Source organism: Ovis aries, chromosome 19 (assembly GCF_016772045.2).
Source record: "Ovis aries strain OAR_USU_Benz2616 breed Rambouillet chromosome 19, ARS-UI_Ramb_v3.0, whole genome shotgun sequence".
Classification (NCBI taxonomy): domain Eukaryota; kingdom Metazoa; phylum Chordata; class Mammalia; order Artiodactyla; family Bovidae; genus Ovis; species Ovis aries.
The window spans coordinates 42,900,980-42,928,693 of NC_056072.1; the positions used below are offsets into that span (position 1 = coordinate 42,900,980).

Here is a 27,714-nt window from a genome sequence, read left to right on the forward strand (position 1 = left end):
TGCATTTTGTTAAGAGTTTATTTATAATATTGTGTTAGCTTTGTTGTACAGCAGAAACTACCGCAATATTGTAAAGCAACTGTACTCCAATTAAAAAACAGATAATATGTTAGTTTCAGGTGTACAGTCGAGATTCAGTTTTTTATATATATATATATGACTGCATATACATACACACATATATAAATCTATTCTTTTGCAGGTAGTTTTCCATTCTTATTACAAGATACTGAATATCGTTCCTGTATTATATAGTGAAACGTTGCTGTTTATTCATTCTATATACAGTAATGTGTATCTGTTAGTCCCGTACTCCAGATCTGTCCCTCCCCGCCACCTCCTTTGGTAACCATAATTTTCTTCTGTGTCTGAGAGTCAGTAAGTCCATTTGTGTTATTTTTTCAGATTCCACATTTAAGCGATACAATATAACATTTGCCTTTCTCTGACGGACTCCAGTTAGTATGTAATCTCTAGGACCATCCATGTTGCTGCAAATCACAGTGTTTTTTGAATTACTGGCGTGTAGTGGATTTACAATGCTGTGTTAGTTTCAGGTGTAGAGCAAAGTGACTCAGTTGCACATAAACCCAGAGCCGCCTTTTTCTTCAGATTCTTTCCCCATTAGGCCATTAGAGCACTGATAGAGTGCCCTGTGCTTTACAGCAGGCTTTACTGGTCATCTGTTTTATGTATGCTAGTGTGTGCGTTTCCATCCTCGTCTTTGCATTTATCCCTCCCTCACCCGCTAAATGTGTCTTACACATTTGTGACTTGGCTTCTGTTCTGTAGGTCTGTCTGCACCGTGGTTCTGGCTCCACCCTATAAAGTGCCGTCACGTCTGCCTCTGTGTCTGGCTCGCTTCGCTCAGTGTGACAGTCCCCAGGCCCACCCCTGTGGCTGCAGATGGCGTTCCTTTATTTTCACGGCTGAGTAATAGTCCCTTGTGTTATGCACCACATCTTCTCTCTCCATTCCTCTGGCAGTGGACCTTTCTTCTCTTTTTGTTGCCATGGGAAACAATTTCATCGTCTCAATTTCTCTTTCCGATCTTTCCTTGCTAGCCTCTGACGATGGACATTCAGGGTTTCTTCCACGTTGTGGGTATTGTAAATAGTACTGCAGCAAACACTGGACTGCATGTGTCTTGTTAAAAAATGATCAGAAGTTAGTCTATGGAAGTTATGGAGGACAGAAGTTGGAAATCATTTGTGTCCTAGAAATAAATGAGTTTTCATAAATATTCATGTGATTCTCGTCAGATAAAAAGGCACAGTGTATTTATAATTGAATTCACTGCATCGTGGATGTTATTCCTGCCTGAAGAGAACTTCCGGTTTGTTTAGGTATTAGTGAAAACCAAAATATTAAAATTTTTGCTTAAGTGTAACACGCCTACAGTTAAGTGCACAAATCTTACATGGTCAGCTTGATGTATTTTTTAAAATGGAATTCACCTGCATTAACACTGATTAACACTATGCAATCAGTACCCACTATTCTGACTCCAATCACCACGTGTTCTCTGTGTTGAAATGTATATAAATAGAATCACTGAGTATGTATTCTCTTGTGGCATCTGACTCTCAACATCCTTTTTTCCATGAGGCATCCATTGCTGGGGCAATCTGAGTGCAGGCTGGAAAAGAATTTCCAGACACAGTATTGCAGAGGGGAGTGAATTTATTAGGAACAAAGAGCAGAGACAATGTGGGCATGGCAAGTGCAGCGGGCTGACCTGACAGGCCAGGGAGAGTCCACGGTTCTCCTGAGTTAACAGCCAATTTTGTGAGTTTATAGGCTCAAGACAAAGAAAATTCCTGCTGGAAGGCTAGCATTAGGTGATTGGTTAGGGGGCTAATAGCGTTTACTGGAGTGGGCATATTTGCCAATTTGAGTCAGGAACCTTGTCAGGGATGATCAGGGGCTTTTGGCAATGGTTACAAAGGGACTCAAACAGCTTCGGAGGTGTCCTTGGTTCCGGGCTCCGCTTCTGCGGTCTTGGTACAGGGACTCGCACCTTGGCCTGGGGCAGGGCTCCACATCCATGTTTTTGTAACAACAGTTTACTCTTTCTTTATTGTTTTGTAGGGTTCCATTTGTGAAGATATCACTTTATGCTCCTTCTGTGTGGGTTAAGGTTTTCTTGCCCTTTCGGAGGTCAGAGGTCAGAGGTCTTCGGCCAGCATTCAGTGATGTTCTCTGCCAATCACTCCACTTGTATCTCTGATGTATTTGTGGAGATGGGTGAGCTCCATAGCCTACCTTCCGCAATCTGGATTCTGCTTTTATTTATTTTGCACTGGGAGACTAAGACAATCTTGCCACAATTGATGTCAGAGAACGTTTTGCCGATGTTCTTTTCTGTGAGTTTTTTTGGTACTTTATGTTGGGTCTGTTTTGTGCTTCAGTCTTTAAGCCATTTTGAGTCTGTCTTTGTGGACGGTTCTCCTTCAAACTCCCCTCCCATCCAGGCAGCCACATAACACTGAGCAGGTCCTAGTCGATTATCCAGTTTAAACACAGCCCTGTGTACACGTCCATCCCAAACTCCCTAACTATCCCTTCCCTCCATCCTCCCTGCCCTTCTCTCCAGCAACCAAACGTTCATTCTCTTAAGTCTGTGAGTCTGTTTCTGTAAGTTCATTCATATCATTTCTTTTTGGATCCTACACCTCAGGGATGTCATACGATACTTCTTCTCTGGCTGATTTACTTCACTCGGTATGACGATGTCTGAGTCCGTCCATGTTGCTGCAAATGGCAAGGAATCAACAGATTTCTGTATGTCCGCCTTGCATCCTGCTACTTTGATGGGTTCAGCTGATCAGTTCTGACCCTTTTGTGTGGAATCTGTAGGGCTATCTATATTATGTCACCTGTATGTGATGAATTTACCTCTTCCCTTCTGATTTGGATGCTTTGTATTTCTTTTTCTTGCCTGATTGTGATGGCTAGGACTTCCAATACCATGCTGAATAGAAGTGGTGAGAGTGGGCATCCTTGTCTTGTTCCAGGTTTTAGTGGGAGGGCTTTCAGCTTTTCACTGTTGAGTATTATGCTGGGTTTGTCATCGATGGCTTTTATCATTGAGCTATGTTCCCTCTGTACCCACTTCGCTGAGAATTTTCATCATGAATGCGTGTTGAATTTGATCAAATGCTTTTTCTGCCTCTACTGAAGTGATCCGATGGTTTCTGTCCTTTGTTGATATGGGGTACCACACTGACCAGTTTGCATATGTTGACCCATCCTTGTGAACCTGGAATGGATCCAACTTAATCATAGTGTATGATCCTTTTATGAACTGTTGGATTCAGTTTGCTAATATTTTACCGAAGCAAAATTGCATTTTTAATGCTGGCATTCATGCTGGATGTATGCCCTGGGTCTAATCACTTCCCAACCCACCCAGACTCTTCACGAGAAAGTAGAGGTGGGAAGAGGGCCAAGTTTAAGTGGAGGTCAGCTTCCTCACTAGGGGATTAAGGAATGACAACACAGGCTAGAAAACACGTCCACGTTTCAAGCGAGCGGATTGTGAAACTAGGAGAATGCCTGTTATCTGTAAACACCCACACTGGCCTTTGGTAGCTACATATGCTCTTTATTTTCACACTCATACACTGACTCCTTGAGACGAGACCTTCGGGGCACAGACCCCACCAGGGACGGCGCTGCACGCCATTCACACCGAGTCCAGCTCTCTCCGCAGGAAAAGTCCTCCTTGCCGCGCACTGACGGCCTGCTTCCCGGTGTCAGCTCATCTGTGTTTCTTCTCAACCACTGCTGTTTTCCACACTTGACAGGCAGAAACCAAGGCTCAGGGGTTGCCGACCGGCTGCCCAAGGGGCTCATGCCGGGCTGAGCAGGGGCGAACACCAGGGCTGGTCTGGCCCAGAGCTGGTCAGCGTCCACTCACCCACATCCCCTGGGCGCCATCCTGTGGCTCCCCACTGAGGTTCAGGGCACTGAGGAAGCACCAAGGATGGAGTTGTTGGCCTGTACGTGGGTGACTGGAGTTGATGCAGCCTAGTTTCCCCTCCTTTGCACCAACAGCCGCTTTCCCCTGGGGAGTCGCGCCGGGCAGCAGGAAGCCTGCCCCCCCCCACCCCCACCAGGTCAGGGAGGTGCCAGAAGGCATTCTGGCTGACCCTCCATCAGAAACAAGGGAAATGCCTGTGCCTGAGCCACGCCGCTCAGAACAAAGCTTGGTGTGTCCTTGCCCCTCAATGATCTGACCAAATCGATACTTATTTGCGCCTGCCTCCCCGGCAGTGGGGCTCGGACACAGTGTTCCGCATGGAGGAAGTGGCCGAGCACCAAGTGTAATACCCGTTACTATAGTAACAGTTCCTTTCTAATGATACCAGAATAAACAGGAACGCAGAGCCGCCTCCCTCGCTGGCTCTCTTCATCCCCAGGGCTTGACGAACCGTCCTGTGGAGGCGGCCCCTCCTGGCTCACCCGGGACTCTGGTGGAGCGAGGACCAGCAGCGCTGCGCTCGGAAGTTCTCTTCCCAAGGACACGGGCTCAGCTGAGGAGTAAGACCGGCTCTCTTCTGTCCCCCGTGCTGCTGAGCTGGGGTGCGGTGCCAAGAAGGGGTGTGGCGGGGTAAGGAGGGCAGCCTCCCAGCGCCAGGGAGGCCGGCAGGGGGGCAGAGCTCTTGGAGCCCAGGTGCCACACTCTGCGAGATGACGCGGGTGCCTCTGGGCACCTGGGTTTGGGAAAGGGCTCGGAGAGGCTGTGCCGGGAGCGCTCGGATGCAGCCTCCCCCGCGCCCCGCTCTGGCTGATCTCTGTCTTCCGAATGCTCGGGTGCCTCTGAGTTCATGCGTGGCATGACCTCGCGGCAGCGGTAGTTCTCTTGAGGACCGACAGGTCAGAAGCCGGCCGAGACGGCCCCAGGCAGACAGCTCAGCTCAGGCTCCGGAGCCTTCACTTGCTGGCCGTGTGATCTGGGAAAGACCCCTCAGCCTCAGTGTCTTCATTGGCACAAAGGGGTCTCAAGAGCACCACCTCCTCAGTCCGTCGTAAGGATTTCATGAGGTGCGGCCGCTGCGCGCAGCTCGTGGCACAGGGTGAGGGCACGTCCGTGCGTTGCCCACCTGGGTTTGGCTTCAGCACTTTGCAGTGTGAGGCAAGGCTGGTACTGGGCCAGGAATCAGGGGGCTATGGGGTCGGGTGCGTCACTTTTCTGAACTGCTGCTAAACCCAGCGGTTTCCCCGCTGTGGGGCAGCCCCGGTACCTGCATCTCTGGCCAGCTTGGACGCTGAGTGGCTCTTCGCCCCACTGGTGGTAAGTCCTGCCAGGATCCCCCCGCCAGAGGCACTGGTCAAGTGGGGTGGCTGGCATTATGCCACTGGTGGGCCGACACTGTGCCTTGATCAACTGCACAGGACGCTCCACCCGCCTCGCTAAGGACCTTCCACGTCCAGCCCTGGCCTCTGCTATGGAACTGATTCGAAACCCTGTGTGCCCACCAGACCATCTCACAAACGAGGTCACGGGAGACGCAGGCAGAATGCTGAGGAAGTTTGTCTTGAGCCAGTTTGGTTGGGGGAGGCTGCGTCCTAGTGATCCAGCCGCTCTGGCGGGGGCTTCCAGGCATGGGGGCGGGGGGCTGGAAGTGTGGAAGAGGCCCCCAGATATGCCACGCTGTGGCTGCAGGTCAGGGAAATACAAATGGGCACTCTATCCACTGGGAGGAAAGAGGTACGAAGGTTCAGAAATGCGATGGCCACGCTCGTCACTTTCACTGAAAGCTTCTTTCTCCTTGGTCAGTAGTTAATTTCACAGCTTCCCTTCTCCTCTGCGCGTCCATCCCGTGAAACGCGGAACCGAGGAGATCACTGGCTGTGTTGTAAACGCGCCAGCTTGATCAGTAATGAGGAGCAAGGGCAGGGGGAGGGAGCGCATAAGAGTGAAGACTCAGACAACACCCCGGGAGGCACGGCCACCAGCTGGACTCTGCTAGCAGCCCAGCGGGGCGCAGACAGGCCGGTGGATTCTGGCTTAAGCCCAGAGCAGTGAGGGCCCGGCCTGGGCTCCCCAGTGGGAGGGTGCAGAGTTCCCCAGTTCGCAGCACCGGTTTCTCACTATCAAAGGGCTCCCACTGCCTCTACTGGGCTCTCCCGAGTGTCCAGAGAGGCAAGGGATGTAAAGCTGCCTGGCTGACCGAGGCGATGCCTTGCACCTGGAAGACACCGCAGTGGCAGAAAGAGCACTGGCTTTGCGGCCCAAAGCTTCTGACTTTGCCATTTATTTTGCGTATCTTTGGACAAGTAGCTTGGCCTCTCTGAGATTCAGTTTTCCCATTTAGAAAATGGGAATAATAAAACAGTACCACTGGCTGCCTCCTGGGGGAGACTGTGAGACCCGAATGCAGGCGAACGAGCCTTCATCAGATGTCAGGTGCTCAACACGGGTCCCCTTGGCGGTGGCGGTAAAGAGCCTGCCTGTCCATGCAGGAGACATGAGCGACGCGGGTTCGATCCCTGACTCAGGAAGATGCCCTGGAGGAGGGCATGGCAACCCACTCCACTATTCTCGCCTGGAGTACCCCGTGGACAGAGGAGCCTCGCAGGCTACAGTTGCAGAGTCTGTCGTTGGCTGCCTCTGCCCCACCTCCACCACTTCAGCCTGTCCAGTCCTCACAGCATCTTGATTGTAGAGAGAAGGGTCCAGGAAGTTAAGTTCCCATCCAAGGTCACAAAGCTGCCAAGCACACCGACTGTAACCAGACCCGCCCCGAAGAGCCAGTCCAACCAGTCAGCTGAAATCACTCAGGCCAAAGCAAAAAAAGCTTGTTTTTTTTTTTTTTAAACTCTGTGTTACAAAGTTGTCTATTAGAATCACTTTGGACGCTTTTTATGTCATATTGAACTATACTTACGTTGATTCAATTTCAGGTATGCAACAAAGTGATTTAGTTATACATATATATATATATATATACACACACACACACGTGCATTTAAAAAAATTTTTCCCAGTTAGGTTATTACAGAATATTGAACAAAGTTCACTGTGCTATTCGCTAGGTCCTAATTAATTATGTTTTGAATGTAGCAGGGTGTATACACTTATTTCAATTTATCCCTACTCCCCACCTTTACCGGCTGGCGACCATAAGTTTTCTAAGCCTGAATCTGTTTCTGTCAAGAAGTTCATTCCTATTATTTTTTTTAAAGATTCTGCATGTAAACAATATCATATGGTATGTCTTTATCTGACTGTCTTCACTTAGCGTGATAGTCTCCAGGCTGACGCATGTTGCTGGAGATGGCGTGATTCATTTTGATGGCGGAGTGATACTCCCTTGTATTTCTGTGCTACGTCTCCTGGGTCCACTCCTCCGTGAGCGGACATTTAGGTTCCTTCCATGTCTCGGCTACTGTCGGTAGTGCTGCTGTGAACATTTGGGTGCATACATCTTTCTGAATTACAGTTTCCTTCCCTTTCCCAGGAGTTGGGATTGCTCTTTTTCGTTTTTAAAACTTTTCAGTTTTTTTTTTTTTTTTTGCAGAACTTCCATACTGTTTTCCAATTTACAGTCTGTAAATTGGTACATGCTGTAAGTTGGTACTGTACCAATTTACATTGCCACCAACAGTGTAGGAGGGTTCCTTTTTCTCCATACCCTCTGCAGTATTTATCGTTCTCGACTTTTCATGATGACCATTCTGGCCAGTGTGAGGTGGGTGTCTCATTATAGTTTTGATTGGTATTTCTCTAATAATCAGTGATGTGCCTCTTCGCCACCTGGATGTCTTTGGAGAAATGTCTATTTAGGTCTTCTGCCCATTTTTTGATTGGCTTGTTTGCTTTTTTGATATTGAGCTGCACGTGCTGTTTGTATATTTTGGAGATCAATTCCTTTTCAGTTCCTTTGCAAATATTTTTTCCCACTCTGTGGGTTGTCTTTTTGTTTTCTTTACAGTTTGCTTTACTGTGCAAAAGGGTTTAAGTTTAATTAGGTCCCATTTGTTTTTACTGTCATCGCTCTAAAGACGGGTTGAAAAAGATACTGCTGTGCTTTCCGTCAAACCGTGTCCTGCCTCTGCTTTCCTCTAAGGAAACAGTGTGCTGTCTTACCTTTAGGTCTTTAAGCAATTTCGAGTTTATTTTTGTCTATGCTGTTAATTTCATTCTTTTACACATAGCTGTCTAGGTTTTCCAGCACTGTTTATGAAGATACTTTATTTCAAGAATATTGCATATCCTTGCCGCCTCTGTCGTGTTAGCTCACCGTATCTGTGTGGGTTTATTTCTGGTCTTTCTAGCCTGTTCTGTGGGTGTGTATTTGTTTGGGTACCAGTACTGTACTACACTGACTGTAGCCTTGTAGTCTAGCCTGATCAGGGAGTCTGATTTCCTCCTGCTCCATTTTTCTTTCTCAGGATTTCTTAGGGTATTTGGGGTATTTTGTGTTTTCACATAAATTTTAGAACTTTTTGTTCTAGTTCTGTGAAAAATGCTATTAATAATATAATAGGAATTGCATTCAATCTGTAGATTGCTTTGGGTGGGAATGTTTCTTTTTCTGATCTTTCGCTGTTAATGTATAGATGCAGTGGATTTCTGTGTATTAATTTTGTATCCTGCAACTTTACCACATTCCTTGATGACCACTGGTGGTTTTCTGGTCCCCTATAGTGTCCTGTCATCTGCAAACAGTGAGAGTTTTACTTCTTTTCCAATTTGGATTCCTTTTGTTCTTTTTCTTCTCTGACTGCCACGGCTAGAACTTCTAAGACCATGTTCAGTAAAAGTGGCAAAAGTGGACAGCCTCGTCCCATGCCTTGTCTTAGAGGAGCCGCCTTCAGCTTTTCACTATTGAGTGTGACGTTAGCAGCAGGTTTGTTTCATGTCATTTACTATGTTGCGGTAAGTTCCTTCTATATTCACTTTCTAGAGAGTTTCTATGGTAGATGACTGTTGAATTTGGTCAAAAGTATTCTTCAGTTTCTTACTGTGATGTATCACCCTGACTGTTTTGTGGATATTAAAAAATCCTTGCAACCCTAGGATAAATCCCACTTATCATGCTATATGATCCTTTTTAATGTACTGGTGGAATCGGTTTGCCAGTGTTTTGTTGAGGATTTCCGTGTCTACGTTCATCAGTGATGTTGGCCTGTGATTTTCTCTTGTGATATCTGTCTGCTTTTGCTATTAACATCAGGGTGATGGTGGCCTCACAGAATGACTGGGAGTGTTCGTTGTGCTGCAGTGTTCTGGGGAATTTCAAAAGCATAGGCGTGAGCTCTTCTCTAAATGTTTGACAGAATGCCTGTGGCGCCATCTGGCCCTGCACTTTTGTGTGTTCAGAGCTGTTTAATCAGTTTCGGTTTTGGTACCTGTGCCTGGTCTGTACATATTTTCCACTTCCTCTGGTTCAGTCCTGGAAGATTGTGCTTTTCTAAGAGGTTGTCCCTTTCTTCCAGGTTCTCCATTCTGTTGGCACACACTTGCCTGTAGTCATCTCCTGGGATCTTTTTCCTATTTCTGTGGAGTCCATTGTAACTTATTTTTCATTTCTAATGTTATTGCTTTGAGCCTTCTTTTTGTTTCTAGATGATTCTGGCTGAAGATTTATAGATTTTTTTCATCTTCTCAAAGAACCAGTTTTTTTTAAAAAATTATTTTTACTATAGTTGCTTTACAATGTTGCATTTCCACTGCCCAGCAAAGTGAATCAGCTGTATGCATCCGTATATCCCTTCAGTTTTAGATTTCCTTCTCAGTTTAGGTCAGCACAACACTGAGTTCTCTGAGCAGTACAGCAGGTTCTCTGCCTCTTTGCCTGTTTTAAATACAGTAGGAAGAGTGGAAGATGTCAAACCCAGCCTCCCAGTTCATCCCACCACACCTCTTCCCTCCTTGGTGTCCATTTCTTGGTTCTCTACTTCTGTGTCTCTATTTCTGTTTTGCAAATAAGACTGTCTATCCCATTTTTCTATATTCCACGTATATATGCGTTTATAAACAACATTTGTTTTTCCTCTTTCTCCCTTCACTCTGTGACAGTCTCTTAAGTCCAGCCGGCCTCTATAAATGACCCCCTTTCATTCTTTTTATGACTGATACTCTACTGTGTATGTGCCAGTCTCCCCCCCCCCGCCCCCGCATTGGAGTGTAAGTGCTTTACAGTGTTGTGTCAGTTTCTGCTGTACAAGAAAGTGAAGCAGGAACTTCCCTGCTGGTCCAGTGGTTAAGAATCTGCCTTCAAATGCAAGGGTTCAAGCCCTGGCCAGGAAACTAGGATCCCACGTGTGCCACAGAGTAAGGAAGCCCACGAGCTACAATGAACCACAGCGAAGACCCAACAGATGATAATACAGAAAGTGAAGCAGCTGTATCTATACATATATCCCCTCCGTCCTGAGCCTCCCTCCCAGGCCCCCACCCACCTCTGGGGGTCATCACGGAACACTGAGCTGAGCTCCCTGGTCTATATGGCAGCCTTTCACTGGCTGTTTGTCCATAGTGGTGTGTGCGTCAAAGCCACTCTCTGTCGTTCAGCCTCCCCTTCCCCGTGTCCATAAGTCTGTTCTCTGCGTCTGCATCTCTACTCCTGCCCTACAAGTAGGCTCATCGGTACCACTGTCTAGATTCCATATGCGTGCATTAATATAAATACTGTTTCTTTCTGAATTACTTCACTCTATGACAGACTCTAGGTTCATCTGCATCACTACTAATGACTCAATTTTGTTCCTTTTTATGGGTAATATTTCATTGTATACAGCACCACATCTTTATCCAGTCATCTGTCAGTGGATGTTTAGACTGTTTCCATGTCCTGGCCATTGTAAATAGTGCTGCAGTGTACACTGGGGTACATGTATCTTTTTGAATTATGGTTTGCCCTGGTTATATGGCCAGCAGTGGGATTGCTGGATCATGCTGCTGCTAAGTCACTTCAGTCGTGTCCGACTCTGTGTGTGACCCCATGGACGGCAGCCCACCCGTCCCTGGGATTCTCCAGGCAAGAACACTGGAGAGGGTTGCCATTTCCTTCTCCAATGCATGAAAGTGAAAAGTGAAAGGTGAAAGTGAAGTCGCTCAGTCATATCTGACTCTTAGCGACCCCATGGACTGCAGCCTACCAGGTTCCTCCGTCCATAGGATTTTCCAGCCAAGAGTACTGGAGTGGGGTGCCATTGCTGGGTCATCGCCTAGTTCTGTTTTGTTTTTTTTTTAATGAACCTTCATAAAAATATGCTGCTTTTTTAAGAACCTACTAATGTTTTTAATGACCTTTATACTGTTCTTCATAGTGGCTATATCAGTTTCACGTTCCCACCAGGAGTGCAAGAGGGTTCCCTTCTCTCCACACCTTCCCCAGCATTTGTTTGTAGATTTTTTAATGATGGCCATTCTGACACATGTGTAGGCACTACCTCATTGCAGCTTCGAACTGCATTTCTCTAATGATTAGTGATGTCATCTTTTCATTGGTGTGTTGACCATCTGAATATCTTCTTTGCAGAAATGTCCATTTAGGTCTCCCACCCATTTTTTGATTGGGTTGTTTTTCTGATATTGAGCTACGTGAGCTGTTTGTATATTTTAGAGACTAATCCTTTGTCTGTTGCTTTGTTTGCAAATATTTTCTCCCGTTCTGAGGGGTATCTTTTCATCTTATTTGTGGTTTCTTTTGCTCTGCAAAAAGCTTTTAAGCTTAATTATGCCCCACTTGTTTATTTTTATTTTCATTACTCTAGGAGATGGGTCAAAAAAGATCTTGGTGCAGTCTGAGTGTTCTGCCTGTGTTTTCCTCTTTAGAGTTTTACAGTGTCTGGCCTTACATTCAGGTCTGTAACCCACTGTGAGTTTGTGAGTGGTGTTAGGGAGTGTTCTAAGTTCATTCTTTTACATGGAGCTGCCCAGTTTTCACAGCACCACTTACTGAAGAGACTGTCTTTTCTCCATCGTATACTCCGTGTCTCCTGTGTCACGTATGAGGTGCCCACAGGCCCATGGGTTCATCTCTGGGCGTTCTATCCTGTCCCACCGATGAGTATTTCTGTTTTTTGTGCCCGCACTATATTGTCTTGACTGCTGTAGCCTTGTAGTAAACTCTGAAGTCAGGGAGCCTGATCCCTCCAGTTCTGTTTTTCTTTCTCCAGATTGCTTTGGCTGCTTGGGTGTCCTGAATTTCCATACAAATTATTATTTTTTTAAGTGTTGTGAAAAATGCCACGATAATTTGATCAGATTGCAATGACTCTGAAGACTGCTTTGGGTAGTACAGTCATTTTCACAATACTGACTCTTCCAGTCCTAGAACACAGTGTATCTCCCCATCTGTTTGCGTCATCATTTATTTCTTTCATCAGTATCTTACAAAGTTATCTGCGTACCAGTCTTTGCCTCCTTAGGTAGGTTTATTACTAGGTATTGTATTCTTTTTGTTACAGTGCTAAACTGGGATTTTTTCCTTAATATCTCTTTCTGATCTTTCATTGTTAGTTACAGGAATGCAAGAGATTTATTAATTTTGTACAGTGACTTTGTACAAATCATTGATTAGGTCAAGTATTTTTCTGGTGGCATCTTTAGGATTTTCTATGTATAGTATCGTGTCATCTGTAAATAGTGACAGTTTTACTACTCCTTTCCCAATGTGGATTCCTTTCCTTTCTTCTCTGATTGCTGTGGCTAGGACTTATTGAATAATGATGGACATACTTGTCTTATTCCTCATCTTAGAGGAAATGCTTTCAGTTTTTCACCTTTGAGAATGATGTTAGCTGTGGGTTTTTCATAGATGATCTTTATTATGTTGAGATAGGTTCTCTATGCCACTTTCTAGAGAGTTTTTCATCATAAATGGCTGTTGAAATTTCTCAAAAGCTTTTTCTGTATCTAATGAGATGATCAGTCCTGAAGTACTGGAGCTTCAGGACTAATGCTGAAGCCCCAATACTCTGGCCACCTGACATTAAGAGCTGACTCACTGGAAAAGACCCTAATGCTGGGAAAGACTGAAGGCAGGAGAAGGGGAAGACAGAGGATGAGATGGTTGGATGGCATCACCGACTGGATGGGCATGAGTTTGAGCAAACTCTGGGAGATAGTGAAGGACAGGGAAGCCTGGCGTGTTTCAGTTCATGAGGTTGCAGAGTGTCAGACATGTCTGAACAACAACGAGATGATCATATGGTTTTTATTCTTCAATTTGCTAATATGGTGTATCACACTGGTTGATTTGCACATATTAAAAACTCCTTGCACCTCTGGGATAAATCCCACTTGATCATGATGTATGATACTTTCAGTATGTTGTTGGAAATGATTGATAGTACTTAGGATTTTTGCACACGTGTTTATCAATGATATTGTAAATTTCTGTGTGACGTCTTTGTCTGGTTTTGGTATCAGGGTGATGGTGGTGGACTCACAGAATGAGTTTGGGAATGTTCCTCCCTCTGCAGCTCTTTGGAACAGTTTGAGAATGAGAGGTGTTACCCCTGCTCTAAATGTTTGATAGAATTCGCCTGTGAAGCCATCTGGTCCTGGACTTTTGTTTGTGGGAAGCTTTTTCATCACAGTTTCAGTACTTGTGACTGGTCTGTTCATGTTTTCTATTACTTCCTGTCAAAGAACCAGCTTTTAGTTTCACTGACCTTCGGTATTGTTTTCTGTGACTATTTCTGCTCTGATCTTTATTTCTTACCTTCAGCTATTTTTGGGTTCGCTTTATTGTTCTTTCTCTGGCTGCTTTAGGTGTAAAGTTCGGTTTTGAGTTTTCTTGTTTCCTGAGGTAGGATGGCATTGCTCTAAGCGTCTGTCTTAGAACTGCTTTTGCTGCCTCCCACAGGTTTTGGATGTTTTCACTGTCATTTGTCTGTGTACATTTTTGTATTTCCTCTTTGATTTCTTCAAGATACGTTGATTGCTTAGTAACATACTTTTTAGCCTCGATGTACTTGTATATTTTAACATTTTCCTGTAATTGATTTGTAATACTGTAATTAGATTTGTAATATTAGAATGACTTCTAACACTATAGCATTGTGGTTGGAAAACATGCTTGATGTGATTTCAGTCCCAAGATGTGATCTATCCTGGAGAATGTTCCATGTGCCCTTGAGAAGAAAGTGTATTGTTTTTGGATGGAACGTTCTATAAGTAACAATTAGGTCTGTCTGATCTAATGTGTCATTTGTAGCCTGCGTGTCCTTCATAATTTTCTGTCCGTATGATCTGTTTGTGTAAGTGGGGTGTGTTACCGTCAATTCTCCCTTCTGTGGCTGTTAGCATTTGCCTTATATAGTTGTGTCCGACTCTTGCGACTCCATGGACTGTAGCCCTCCAGGCTCCTCTGTCCCTGGGATTCTCCAGGCAAGAATACTGGAGTGGGTTGCCATTTCCTTCTCCAAGGGATCTTCCCAACCCAGGAACCGAACCCGGGTCTCTGCATTGCAGGCAGACTTTTTACTGACTGAGCTATGTATATTTCAACTGTTATATCTTTTTCTTGAATTGATCTCCTGATCATTATGCATATCCTTCCCTGTGTAACAATCTTCATTTTAAAGTCTATCTTGTCTGATATAAATATTGCTATTCCAACTTTCTGTTGATTTCCATTTGCATGAAAAACCTTTTTCCATCCCTTCACTTTCAGTCTGTATGTGCCCCTAGGTCTGAAGTGGGCCTCTCACAGATAGCATATGTACAGGTCTTGTTTTTGTATCCATTCAGCCAGGCTATGTCTTTGGTTGAGGCACTGAACATATAAATATGTATGTTCCTAATGCCATTTTCTTAATTGCTTGGGGTTTGTAGGGTTTTTTTCTTCCCTTTATTGTTCTCTTCTCGTGGTGTGATGACCATCTTCAGTGTTGTGTTTGGGTTGCTTTTTTTTCCTATGTGTACCCATTGTGGTTTTGCTTGCATTTCCCATGAGCTTTTGATAAAGCAGTCTGCACACACGCACGCACGCGCGCACACACACACACACACCCCCATCCCTTTCTTGGTGGCTCAGACAGTCAAGAATCCACCTGTGATGCAGAGACCTGGGTTCGATCCCTGGGTTGGGAAGATCCCCTGGAGAAGAGAATGGCAACCCACTCCACTGTTCTTGCCTAGAGAATTCCACGGACAGAGGAGCCTGGAGGGCTGCAGTTGCAAAGAGTTGGACGTGACTGAGTAACTCACACACTATACATACACACACACAAATACACACACAGACAAGATTGTTTTAAGCTCCTGGTCTCTTAATTTCAAAAGCAGATCTCACTTCCTACAGTTACTGGTTTGCTATCATATTTCCTCTTCGCAGGACTGCAGTTCTTGCTTCTGTGTATCCCCTGGTGGGGGAGGTTGGTCCAGAGGCTTGTGCCGTTGTCCCTTGATAGGGGGTTTGGGGGTGGTGCAGTGACCAGAGCCTGCCCTCTGATTGTCGCTGCTCTGGCAGGGGTGGGGTCTGCTCCCCAGCTGTGGGAGTGGAGCCCCGTCACGGGGAGAGAAGCCACTGAGTGTCCCTCCTCAGGAGCTGGTCGCCTCAGAGTGAGCTCTGCTGTGTGAACTCAGCAAGCACTCTGTTGCTGGCACTGCTTTTGGCCCCACCATGACTGGGGGGGGGGGGGTGATTCGTATTGTTGGTCACTAGAAATCAGCCCTGGTGACCCCCAGGTGTCCTTTTCACTAGGCCCTGGCTCAGGTGCCCTGATTGAGGTCGCGTCCTGGGACTGCAGTGGTCGTGCACCTGGGCCCGGCCTGGCCCGACCCCCGTGAGTGTGTCCAGAGACTGAAGCTGCAGAAGCCAGACCTGTTCCAGCTGCAGGAGTACAATTCCTTGAGGTGTTTCACAGGCGCTCAATTTAGGAAACCAGCAGCAGAGGTGGCTCCGGAGGCTCAGCTGTGGTTTCAGTACCCCCTGCAGCTGTTGCTCCCACTGGACCCTGCACCACAGCACATGAACCCACCAGGCAGGAAGGCGCTGGGGCCCAGGGGATCAGGGCGAGCGGGCCCCCCAGGGGGCAGGCAGCTCTCAAACTCCATGTCCCAGCCCCCGTGGGCACCCGTGTCACACTGGGACCACCTGTGTGGCTCTCAGCCTGTCCTGACAGCCACAGCCCGTTTGCTGGGCTCTTCTCCAAGGCCGCCTTCTGTCCCAGCCCACCTCCCCACCTTCTGCTTCCTCTCCTCTTCCTCCTTCGACCTCCTGGCTTTTTGGGGGATCTTTCTTGTCCTCTTAGGTGTCTGAGGCCCCCTGCTAGCTGCCTCCCAGGTCAGTAAATCAGAATCCAGGGGTAGGACTCAGGCACTGATATTTATTAAAGTCCCTCGGATGATACAGCCAGGGTTAATATCAACTGATTTAACCAGTACAGTCCCCCGACCCCACCCCCAGTCTGGAAATACTTTAAAATGTACAAGCCAGTACTTACTTATCCGGACAAGGTAATTGCCTCTGTATTGGAGCATATATATGAAGGCTTTACAAGATTCAAAAGTTTTTAAATATCAGGTCCATGGGAATACTGACAGTTTCATAAGGCTTCATTACAGCACAGAAAACAAATAGTTTAAGCATGTTTCTGGCAACTCTCTCTCTCTTCTTTCCTTTTCACTGTCAAATCATTTTCCAGTGTAATGAAATCTTAGCCTAATAGGGCTGTTGCCTGCTCTTTACCTTTCATGGTCAGCGCAGTGCAGAAATATTAGCCCTAAGTGAACACACTGCTTCACTGGAAATCATGGCACCTGGGAAAATGTGCACCTACTTTATTAAGACTCCGTTCTCCCTCGTGGCTGCGGTATGTGGACTGGGAAAATTCTAACACAAAGAAATGACCAGTACAGTTTTTAAGAAGACTGAGAAAGGTCAATCTGAGACAAGTGGGATATGTTATTACTGTGAAATTTTTTAAATTGGAGTATAATTGCTTTACAGTGTTGTTAGTTTCTGCTGTGCAACAATGAATCAGCATTGGTATACACACATCGCCCTCCTTGCGCGCCTCCCTCCCACCCCACCATCTCAGCATCTGGGTCGTCACAGAGCACCGAGCTGAGCTCCCTGCGCTAGGCAGTGGCTTCCTGCAAGCCGTCTGACGCATGGTAGTGTCTATGGAGGAGTGGGATCTTTTAATGGTGATGATTAATAACACCTAATGAGGTGGCCCCACTCAGAGTGAGGCCCCGGCAGCCGGCACGCACTGAGTCCTCACCTCAGGGCCAGGCACTTGCGAGCCAAGCACCACCTCCTTTATTTTGCAGCACCCTCCTGAAGAAGGGTGCTGATCAACAGCAGCTGTCACACCTACTCAGCACTGCTGTTCTCTCAGAAGCAGTCACACGCAGTTAGGTAATGAGTGGGCGTGGCTGTGTTCCGGAGGGGCTGGGTTTCAGCCAAAGGCTGGAGTTTTGGACTCCTGCTGCAGACACTTGCCCAAGGCTAGGAAGGGGCTGAGCCAACGTTCAGTCCAGGTGCTAATGGCTCCAGCATCATTCTCTGGTACTTTGACAACCACTGAAGGACATGCATTAGCCACTCAACTTTCTCCTCAATAGGTTCTCTTTTCTGCTTGCCAGCTCCTCAGAGCATTCACCTTTCTCTTTTCAGAGATGACCTTATGCTCACCTCACATTATTGCCCCCATCACAGCTACCTCCCTGCTCAGGACACCCCAGCAAGCTGAGAGACCAGGCCAGAGCAGCCCTGGAAATGAATCCCCCCTCTGCTCAGGAGGCCGAGCTGACCCTCAGGAAAGCTGGATTTTCCTCGCCGACCTCCTGTGCTTTGTTGAGCAGCCTATTTTACTCCAGCACGTAGCTGAGGCTCTTCTATATGGAGGCCTTTTTAAAAAAAAAAAATTTTTTTTTAATTGGAGGATAATTGCTTTACAATGTTGTAGTTTCTGCCATCCATCAACAAGAATCACCCAGCGGTATACATATGTCCCCTCCTACCCCTCCGGGTTGTCACAGGGCACCGATTTGCCCTCCTGTGTAACACAGCAGATTCCCAGGGGCTATCTGTTTTGCATATGGTAATATGTATGTTTCAGTGTTACTCTTTCAATTTGTCCCTCTCCTTCCCCCACTGTGTCTGAGGCCTCTTTTAGTTCAGCTAAAGGCAGGACGGTTGGCTCTGCAGCTCTCTAAATCCTGGACAGGGACACACACACACATCACCCACGGATCTCACACGTGTTTCCTGAAGTTCAGAACATTAACTGGCAAAGGCAGCAGTTTTCCCAGCTTGCAGGTCTGGGCTGAAGAACCAGTCACGTCCTTCAGACTCCTGCCTCAATCACCACACCACCCTGGTCTCAGCAAAACAGCATCTGCCACACCTCACCACCGATGCTATTTTTTAAAAGCCTAGAGCTGGTCATTGATTGGACCTGGGGTGCAGGGCTGGCTACATAGTTTGCAGGAAGTGGCCCTAGTGCTAAACAACCTGCCTGCCAGTGCAGGAGAGATCAGAGACTGAGGTCCATCCCCGCGTTGGGAATATCCCCTGGAGGAGGGACTGGCACCCTCCAGTATTCCGGTCTGGAGAATCCCATGGACAGAGGAGCCTGGCAGGCTACGGTCCGTGGGGTCGCCAAGAGTCAGACACGACTGAAGCGACTTGGCTGGCAGTGCAAACTGAGGACGCAGGAGCCGCGGGAAAGCGCGATCCTCTGTGGGCCGCCCTGGGGTGGGGACTGGCCCCGGGCAGCCCACTCATTGGCTCGCTGCTGACCTATGGGGTGAAAGGTCCTCAGCCCGGCCAATCGGATGTTTTCCCTCTGGAATTTAAGGGGAAAGACAGAGGCTGCCCGTTGCAAGGAAAAGAAACCAAAGTCATATAAAAGACCTCCCAAACCTGCTGACAGTTCCTCCCCACACAGCGGCAAGAATGACCTTCTTAAAATCAAACCCGACGCGATCTTTCCGCCACTTGAAACCACCCGTCCACCCTCGCTCCAAACACGGCCCCGCTCCGTCACTCCCTCACGCCACTCCGTACACACTGTGCCCTTTTGTTCCCTGAACAGACCGAGCTTGTTCAAGGTACATGAGTCACACAGGCGGTTTCCTCTGCTCCCCCCCAGCCTCCCTCTTCCTTCTCAGCTCTTAAAGGTCAGCGGCCGAGAGGCCCTCCCGCTGCACCTGGCTGAAGGAGGTCCTCCGCTCAGCCCCCTGCATTTGAGCCCCTCCGTGTGCAATCGTTTATTTTTGTTGCTCTGTGTACACGTTTGCTCTCTGCCTCCCTCGCAGAATTTCAGCTCTGGGGGAGGTGGAGCCTGGCTTGCGCAGTTCATCTCTACCACCCTACCTGCTAAATTACAGGAACTCCAACATAGTGTAGCATAAATGAGTAATTGTGTGATTGTGTACTTTCTCAACGGTCATTCCTGTTACGCAGGAACCTTTTGGTTTTGTGTGTTTGTTTTGAATCTGGGCACACTATTGAATTTCCTCATTAGCTTCAAATGCTTTTCTGTTAATCCATTTGGGAATTCTGGGTATAGATAATGATATCTTACAAAGATATTAATTCTGCCCTCTCCCAATGTTATATAATTTGTTTCTATTTCCTGTCTCGTTGCTTTGGTGCCATAGTTAGTTAATTTTCATCAGTCACACTGTCTTGAAATCATCAAGCTCTGGGGGCATACAGGAACTAACAGCAGGAGGACCAGCTGACGAGTGGAAGCACTTATTTTAAGCATGGTGTGATAATGGCCTGTGCTGAAGACATAGGAAGGAAAGAGTGGCTGGCAATTACTCAGATAAAGGATTGGTGAGACTTGATAATGGGAAAAGGCAGAAGAAAGGGGGGAAATTCTCCGAACTCCAATCTGAGTCAAGATACTCTTAATGCATTGGCTCCCAGACAACTTAATCTCAGACTAAGAGAACATCCACATTTTTTAAAGGAGGAAGGAGTTGATACAGCCAACTGTTTGTCTAGTGCCCATTTTTAACTACCACAGTCATTTTTTAAGGCCCCCCAAATTAAGGATATACCTGAAAATCAATAGCCTCATGAAAAAGGAAGCGAGAAAATTAGAATACTCATTGTAGAAACGGTTTTGGGAGTTGAAGAAAATTGGCAACCACGGCTCCAGGCTCTGACACAGTCTGTCTACATCCAAAATACAACAGTTTTCCCAGCATCTTACAAAGGGGGTCTCACTTAGTCATCCTAACAGCACCATGTAGTAGGTAACACGCCAAACATGAGTCTGGAGCGCTACCATTGGCAGAGCTTTGAGGCCCACATTCCCTAACACATCCCCTTGCAACTGACAGCCCATCAAACCCTCTGCTCCTGTTTTCTCCACCCCACCCCCCGAACCTATTGCCCACCTCTGGGTTCTTGCACAGACCTCCATCCCAGTCCAGTTTACTTGGAGAACTGCTGTTCATCAAGCAGAGAATGGTGTTCATCCTCTTCCTAGAGGTAGGGAAGAAGTAAAGGCCTGTCCACAGGCAACACGGTGCTTGGTGTGGTGAAAGTCACATAACATACTGTTTTAACCATACTTACCTGTACAGTTCAGACGCACTAAGTACATCCCCACTGTGTGCAACGGCCACCATCATCCATCGCCTGAATTTCTCACCTTCATAATCTGAAACTCTGTCCCCAGTTCCCACCCACCCAGCCCCTGGAATCAACCAGTGTACTTTCTATGAATTTGACTATTCTAGCTCTCTCACAGGTAAAATCAAACAGTCTATGTCTGCACCTCATGTATATGGGAATGCATTAAGGTTAAGATTTTCCCTATAAACGGACTGTACTTCTCTTTCCCCCTGTGCTGTATACACAGTAGTACAGTAGTGTAAATATGTCTGGGGGGGATGAATCGGGAGAGTGGGGTAGACACCTACACACACTATGGCTGGTGGTGTCTGAAGAGGGGAGCCAGAGCCTGGTGTGTGCAGCGCAGACACGCCCCCTCGGCCCCAACGTGGAGCCCACAGGCCCTAAGGCACCGGTTCCCCGAGACCAACCTCCCTGAGCCTCAGTTTCCTCATCTGTACAACCTCAAGGGTTTCACGATCAGTTACCACGCCAGACACTGCCAGGCCTAGTGTGTAGTAGAGGCTCTGCCTCAGAAAAACAGGACTCATGAAGAGGTCAGAACCAGGGCCTAAACTTTCACTCAAAATAGCCAGCCTGGGTCATTCTCTAGAGGAGTTTTAAGTCTCTCTCTCACACACACATCACGCGCACACACCCCACACACTCTTCTCTCTTACCTTCACCCTCACAGTTGCTTAGTTGAGGGCATTTCAAGGATATGGAGCCCACCTGGAGAGAAGTGAGCCCTTCTGCCGAATTTCAAATGCACTGACGTTTCAAGCTACTGTGGTGGACCTGAGGCCATGAAGCAGGCAGACATCTGCATTCAAGATGACAGCCATCCCTCTGCAATTAGACATGGCAGTCCTGGGATTTCATACCCTTCTCTTTGATCTGGAGAAACTGAAAAGCTGGACACATCTGTGAGGAAACTACAGACAGGAAAATAAGGGGTGATGTTTTCTTTTATCACTGCATTTATCCAAATTACCTTTAACAAGTACACATTGCTCTTTTTATGTATCTTTTCTTTCTCTGATACAAATTCCCTGAGAAACAGAAACTCAAACAATTCCTCTTATAGGAGGGAAAAAAATTTTTTTTCCTTAAAGGTCAAAAACATTTGCACGTGTCAACCCATGTACTTTGTGATCCAGTACCATTTTTCAGCCATGATCCCCAATCCTTACACCCTGGGCACAGGCTATCTATTTTATTGTCACAAATGAGGAAACCTAGGCTCAGAAAGTCAGGCAGCCTCCCCAGGGCTGCATGGTGGTGAAGATCCATCAAACACCAAAAGCCTTGCCCTTCAACTGTGCTGCGAGAATGGTTGAGGCTGTGGGCCCATCTGACCCGCTCCCCCGTCCCTGCTGTGTGAATGGCTGAGGCTGTGGGCCCATCTGACCAGCTCCCCCGCCCCTGCTGTGTTGTTTCTACAGCCTCCATGTACTCTGAGATCCAGAGGGAGCGGGCCGACATCGGAGGCCTGATGGCCCAGCCAGAACACAGAGAATGGAACCCAGAGCTCATCAAGCCCAAGAAGCTGCTGAACCCCGTGAAGGCCTCCCGGAACCACCAGGAGATGCACCGCGAGCTGCTCATGAACCACAGGAGGTGGGAAAGGAGCCCCCCCACCCTGTGAAAGGCCAGCCTGGTAGTCACCCTGGGGCTCTGACAGACAGAGCAGGTCTGAGGGTGCCCCATGTGGTCAGCGGAGAAGGCAATGGCACCCCACTCCAGTACTCTTGCCTGGAAAATCCCATGGATGGTGGAGCCTGGTAGGCTGCAGTCCATGGGGTTGCGAAGAGTCGGACACGACTGAGCGACTTCACTTTCACGCACTGGAGAAGGAAATGGCAACCCACTCCAGTGTTCTTGCCTGGAGAATCCCAGGGACGGGGGAGCCTGGTGGGCTGCCGTCTGTGGGGTCACACAGAGTCGGACAGGACTGAAGCGACTTAGCAGCAGCAGCAGCAGCATGTGGTCAGCAGCACACACTGTGGAGGTCCAGCAGCCCTGTGACCCCGCCTAGTCAGCCACGGGTGCCTGCTCTCCATGTGTCGGCTGCGTGGATGCCCTGTGCCCAGACCGAGGGGCACACAGGGGAATGGGACCCAGTTCCTGCCCTCACAGAGGAGACCGATGTTTGACCAGATGGTGGGACGGGTGCTTTGAGGGAGGCACGAATGGCCTGCGACCCCAGCGGAGCCACCAGCCTGGGCTCCAAGGACGAAGTGATGCCTCAGCTAGGGCTAGAAGAGTGGGTGGGAGTCAGCCAGGGTCGGAGGTGGGTACTAGCCGCGAGCAGCTGATGGATGAGAATGTGAGAGTGCAGAGGAACCTGGAGGAGCTCAGAGAGAGTGAAGAATGTGGGGCTGTGAAGGGTCCCAGTGCTGGGTTTCACCGTACAGGAGGGACGAGTGGAGCAGGCAGGCCAGGAGCATGCAGTGGGCAAGGCTGGCTGAAGGTGTCGGGCCTGGGACTACTGGGTTACTGAGGGACTGTGGTGAAGTGCAGGCTTCCCAGCTGGCACAGGGGTAAAGAACCTGCCTGCCAATGCAGGAGACACAAGAGAGGCAGGTTTGATCCCTGGGTGAGGAAGATCCCCTGCAGGAAGAAAGGGCAACCCACTCCAGTATTCTTATCTGGAAAAATCCCATGGACGGAGAAGCCTGGTGGGCTACAGTCCATGGGGTTGCAAAAATAGTCACACACGACTGAGGCAACTGAGCATGCATGGGGAAGGGAGAGGGAGGTTGAGCGTCCCTCCCTTCCCAAGAAGGCCTCTATTCAGCAGCACCCGGACGCAGGTTGCAAAGCCTCCGAAGCTCCCTCTAGTGGTGGCTTTTGGTATTGACGCCGGCTGTGATTGTCCTTATTTTCAACTAACATACCGTCCAGCAGATCTCATTTTTCATCCATGTTGTCTTCCTGCCCGTTGGTTACTAGTCTCTCTGTATCCACCGAGACTGGTTAGGGCCCCTCAACAGAACCCAAAAACTCAAGGCCCTTGTATAAAGTGGCATTGCACAAGCCCGCCCTCGGTATCCACAAATTCAATCTGTGGAAACGGAGGGTTGACTGTGTATTGGAAGTACTTCGTCAAGATCTCTTTTAGAGTTATCCCTTTTAAAATCACCAGTTTGAAAAACAGAAGCCTAAAGACAAATCAGGGTGAATGTTTGAGTATAAATAACAAAAATATGTACGTTATCTCTCACAAATCCATAAAGAAAAAATGAACAGAAGGTACAGTTAATTCACAGAACAAATGAAAGTAGCTGGCACCCATCTCCAAGCTGCTCCACCAGACCCTTCTTGCCTACCAGATTCTGCAATACAAGAAGACTGGACAGTAAGGAGAAATAGATGCTCTTAAATACTGTCGACAAAAGTTATAAATTGGATAACCTTTTCTAAGGAACAGATGGGAACATATAACCAAAAATCTTTGAAGATTTTGCCTGACCCAGCAATTCTACTTCTAGAAACTTACCCTGAGAAAATAACCAGTAATATCCTACAGCCTGCTCTCTGCACTCAGACAGGCCCGGGTACAGATCCGCCTTCAGTCTGTTCACACCTGTGACGTGGACTGGAGTCTCAAGTCTAGGGGTCCCCCTTCCCTGTACCCTGGAACAGAAATGCTTGCCCATCCCCGGGCTACCAGACTGCACGAGGCACTGGCTGACGTCAGTGCAGGCTGCAGCCCTGGGTGCAGGGCGGTGGGCGTCTCCTAACGCGCACCTCCCCCCCCACACACACAGGGGCCTGGGTGTGGACAGCAAGCCTGAGCTGCAGCGTGTCCTGGAACACCGCCGGCGGAACCAGCTCATCAAGAAGAAGAAGGAGGAGCTGGAGGCCAAGCGGCTGCAGTGCCCCTTTGAGCAGGAGCTGTTGAGACGGCAGCAGAGGCTGAACCAGGTGGGTGGGGGCCCCAGCCCCAGCTTCCTCCAAGACTACCTGCTGGCCCAGGGAGGCGCTCAGCCTGCAGTCACAGCTGATGAGGAGGCGGAGCCAGATGAGGACTGGACCCAGGGTCCACCCCTGGCCTGCGTTCTCACTCGGCCACTCCCTTCGCTGTGTGACTTGGGTTCAGAGAGGGAACGCACTGGTCCAGTTTTCTCATTGGCCCCATCTATTGCATGCTGATTCTGATTATCTTCTCACAGCTGCCCTGTGAGCCCAGTGGAGTTACCATTTGAGAAATGAGGAACCTAGGGCTCAGCTGAGGTCCGCAATTTGAAGCAGGCTTCCTGGGGAGAACAGTCCCATGCTGTGTCCCCTCAGCTTCCAAGCTGGTGGCAGAACTGATCCTGGTTGTTTCCCCAGAGAGGACCCTGGGTCCAAACCCAGTGGCTTTTGAGTGGGAATCTCCCTAGCCCACCCACCTCACATCTCTGCTTCTCTTTCCTTTAGCTGGAGAAACCACCAGAAAAGGAAGAGGACCATGCCCCTGAGTTTATTAAAGTCAGGGAAAACCTGCGGAGAATCACCACTTTTACCAGTGGGGAGAGGGCGCTGTAGAGCTGGCTCCAGAGCCCCAGCGCCCCCACCAGCCCGCCCCGGCCCCCACCGTGCCCCTCCAGCCCTCCTGTACCTGGCAGCCCTGGCCCCTAGACTCGGCTCTGTGGTGTTCATGCTCGCTCCTGGAAACCTGAGCCCCAGAAGATGGGGGATCGTGAACACAGGCTTCTCCTTCTAGCACTCATCGCTCCTGCTCCCAGAAGCAGCCGCTGCTGAAGGAACTTCCCCAGGCTCCCTCCTTGAGCAGCTGCTGAGCCCTGCCAAGATGCTTCAGGCAGAGCTGGGAAGGGACGGGCGCCTCTCTGGCCCCATGGGGCCCTGCTTCTCTGGACAGCCCAGGTCTCAGAGAGCTGCCCTATGTGGTCGCTGCAGCCAGGTGTGAGGCAGCTAAGCAGAGCATCGTGGGGGCACCTACCCTGAAAGCCTGAGGGGAGAATGGTCTGTCCTCAGGAAGGGCGGGGCGGCCCAAGGCCGCCCTCCAAGGTAGACGCACACTAACAAAGACAGCTTCGGATGGTCTGCCAGCCTCTCCCCACCCCTTCACCTTTATTCCCTCCACACCACCCGCCTACACCCTGTAACCACAGCAGCCCAGGGCTGCAGCCGCTCCGCTTCCGGAAGTTAGAACAGTGCTGCTTGAACTGTACTGTGCCTATAAGTTACTAGGGCCCTTTGCTGGAAGACGGCTTCTGATCCCGCAGGTTGGGGTGAGAGCTGAGAATCTTGTTTCTAACAAGCTCCTGGACTGCCGCTCTGAGGCCCACACTGTCCCTGACAAGGCTGTAGCATCCAGGGATGGCGAATAAAAGCCCTCCCAGCTCCCGTGACCCCCGTCCTGGAGATTCCCATCCGCCTCCACAGCCCCAAGGCGCTCTTTATTTTCCTCCCACCCCAGGCGCCCGGGAACAGCCCGAGCTAGGAAACGGTGTTGGTTATGGGACCAGAGATGCATGTGATCGCCAATCTGCCTTTCTTACCACACGGATGCAATTCTAGCCAAAAAAACTCACAAAACTTTTTTAAAAGAATCCTTCCCCAAAGCCTACAAAAAGCAAATAATATAGTGATTTTCAACAAGCTTTGGAAAACATAAGAAACCAGCTTGAAGACCCCAGCCCCACCCTGCGACACTGGCCCCGCTGAGTGCACCTGAGGCCCACGCCTGACTCGGATTCTGTCGCTGGGGCCAACTCCATGGACTCACCCATTCTTTCTGAGAACTCGCCTCCCAACACGGACCAAATGTTTGAACTTTCGCTCCTGTCCCATATTTGAAGATCTGGAGACCCACCAGGCTTTTCCTTTTCCCCTGAAGAATAAAACCCCTGCCCCATAGCTCAGTCGGTAAAGAATCCACCTGCAATGTGGGAGACCTGGGTTCAGTCCTGGGTCGGGAAGCTCCCCTGGAGAAGGAAATGGCAACTCACTCCAGTGTTCTTGCCTGGAGAATCCCATGGTCACAGGAGCCTGGCGGGCTACAGTTCATGGGATCGCAAGAGTCAGACACAACTTAGTGTTTTCTTTCTCTGGCTTTGTAAACCCATCGTTCAAGGTAACAGGGCTCCAGTAGAAAAGCATTTCCTTTTACCCCCAACCCTGCCCACCAAGACTGCTGGGCAGAGCTGCCGCTGGGATGCAGTCTGGTGACTGGACCGAAGGTGGGAGGGAAGGGACCGCCCTGGTGTTACTCCTCCCACCAGAGACATCGTCCTTCTCCTGTGTGTGCTGAGGGGCGTGAACAGACATGCTGCGTGTGGGGAGGGACGAAGGGAGGCTCTGAAAGGCTCTTGAATGTGACCATTTTGGTGAGAAGGAGGGAATGCTATTTTACATGTCTGTCTGGCAAAGGTCACGCTAAAAATGCACAACCCGAGTAAAGACCACCACTTCCCCAAAGAAGTCGCCCCCTGTTGTTCAGACATGTGAGGAGAACGAGACTGAGCGTCTAGGGTGGAGGAGCCCCCAAGGGAATGCCTGGGGGGTTCACTGTGGGCCCCAGGGTGCTGCACGGGGGCAGCAGGGCACGGAGACAAAGCCCTGGAGAATCAGAACAGACCGCGAGTGCCACGGCGTCCCTGGAGCCTGGCAGACACCCCTCTTCCCGCCCAGGGCTCCGTCCCCACTCCTCCTCTCTGGCCCACTCCAGGGGTGACCACGTGACCAGGTACAGCCAGCGACGTTTACAACGAAGGGGCTCCTGGAAAGCTTGTTTTCCTGATGAGACAGATTGGGTAACACGCCCTTGCCCCTCCCTTCGTCGAGGGTGGGACACCTGGAGCCACAGCAGCCATGCTGCTGTCATGAGAAAATGGTCAAGAGAATCTCCGAGAAGGGCCCAACTGTCATGTGACCAAGCCGATGCCGGCAGCCATCCTCCTCCAGGATTCTTGTACATACAAATAAATCCCCTTGTTTACGCTACTGTTGGTCGGCCTCTATTCTGTGGAAAAACATTCCTAACAGAAGCCCAGCTCTGTGGGCCAGAGTTACCTGCAGCCTGTCCTGAAAGTCAGATTCCCCTCTGTCATCAGAAACCTACTGGATCAGGACCCCCAGCGACAGTGCCGGGGACCTGTTTCTGCACATCTGCTGGGCAGCCTACACAGCACGGGTCTGCGAACAGCTG

At 48.9% G+C, this 27,714-nt stretch overlaps 1 protein-coding gene and 1 long non-coding RNA gene across 17 annotated transcripts in view; one reads left to right on the top strand and one right to left on the bottom strand.

Moving 5' to 3' along the window:
- On the bottom strand, nt 1-25,131 carry LOC121817236 (uncharacterized). 2 transcript variants are annotated; one of them, XR_009597428.1, is made up of 3 exons: nt 21,236-25,131; nt 20,336-20,423; nt 1-17,827 (listed from the first exon to the last, which is right to left on the bottom strand). It is a non-coding gene; the product is annotated as an uncharacterized LOC121817236 (long non-coding RNA). The 2 variants fall into 2 exon arrangements; XR_006057045.2 differs by having other exon boundaries at nt 1-20,423.
- FAM107A (family with sequence similarity 107 member A) overlaps nt 1-27,509 on the top strand; it is a 98,013-nt gene extending 70,504 nt beyond the window's left edge. For 6 of the 15 annotated variants that reach the window (XM_060402291.1, XM_042236018.2, XM_012099792.5 and 3 more), the window contains 3 exons: nt 22,001-22,175; nt 24,329-24,485; nt 24,981-27,509. In XM_060402291.1, coding sequence (XP_060258274.1) covers nt 22,001-22,175; nt 24,329-24,485; nt 24,981-25,088 — 440 coding nt within the window. In that variant the 3' untranslated portion in view covers nt 25,089-27,509. Of the gene's footprint in view, nt 1-4,470; nt 5,300-15,674; nt 15,757-17,248; nt 17,337-21,249; nt 21,512-22,000; nt 22,176-24,328 lie in introns of those variants that run through there. The other 9 variants (XM_060402293.1, XM_027958234.3, XM_042236020.2 and 6 more) reach the window with 9 other exon arrangements.
- Nucleotides 27,510-27,714: the final 205 nt, after the last annotated feature.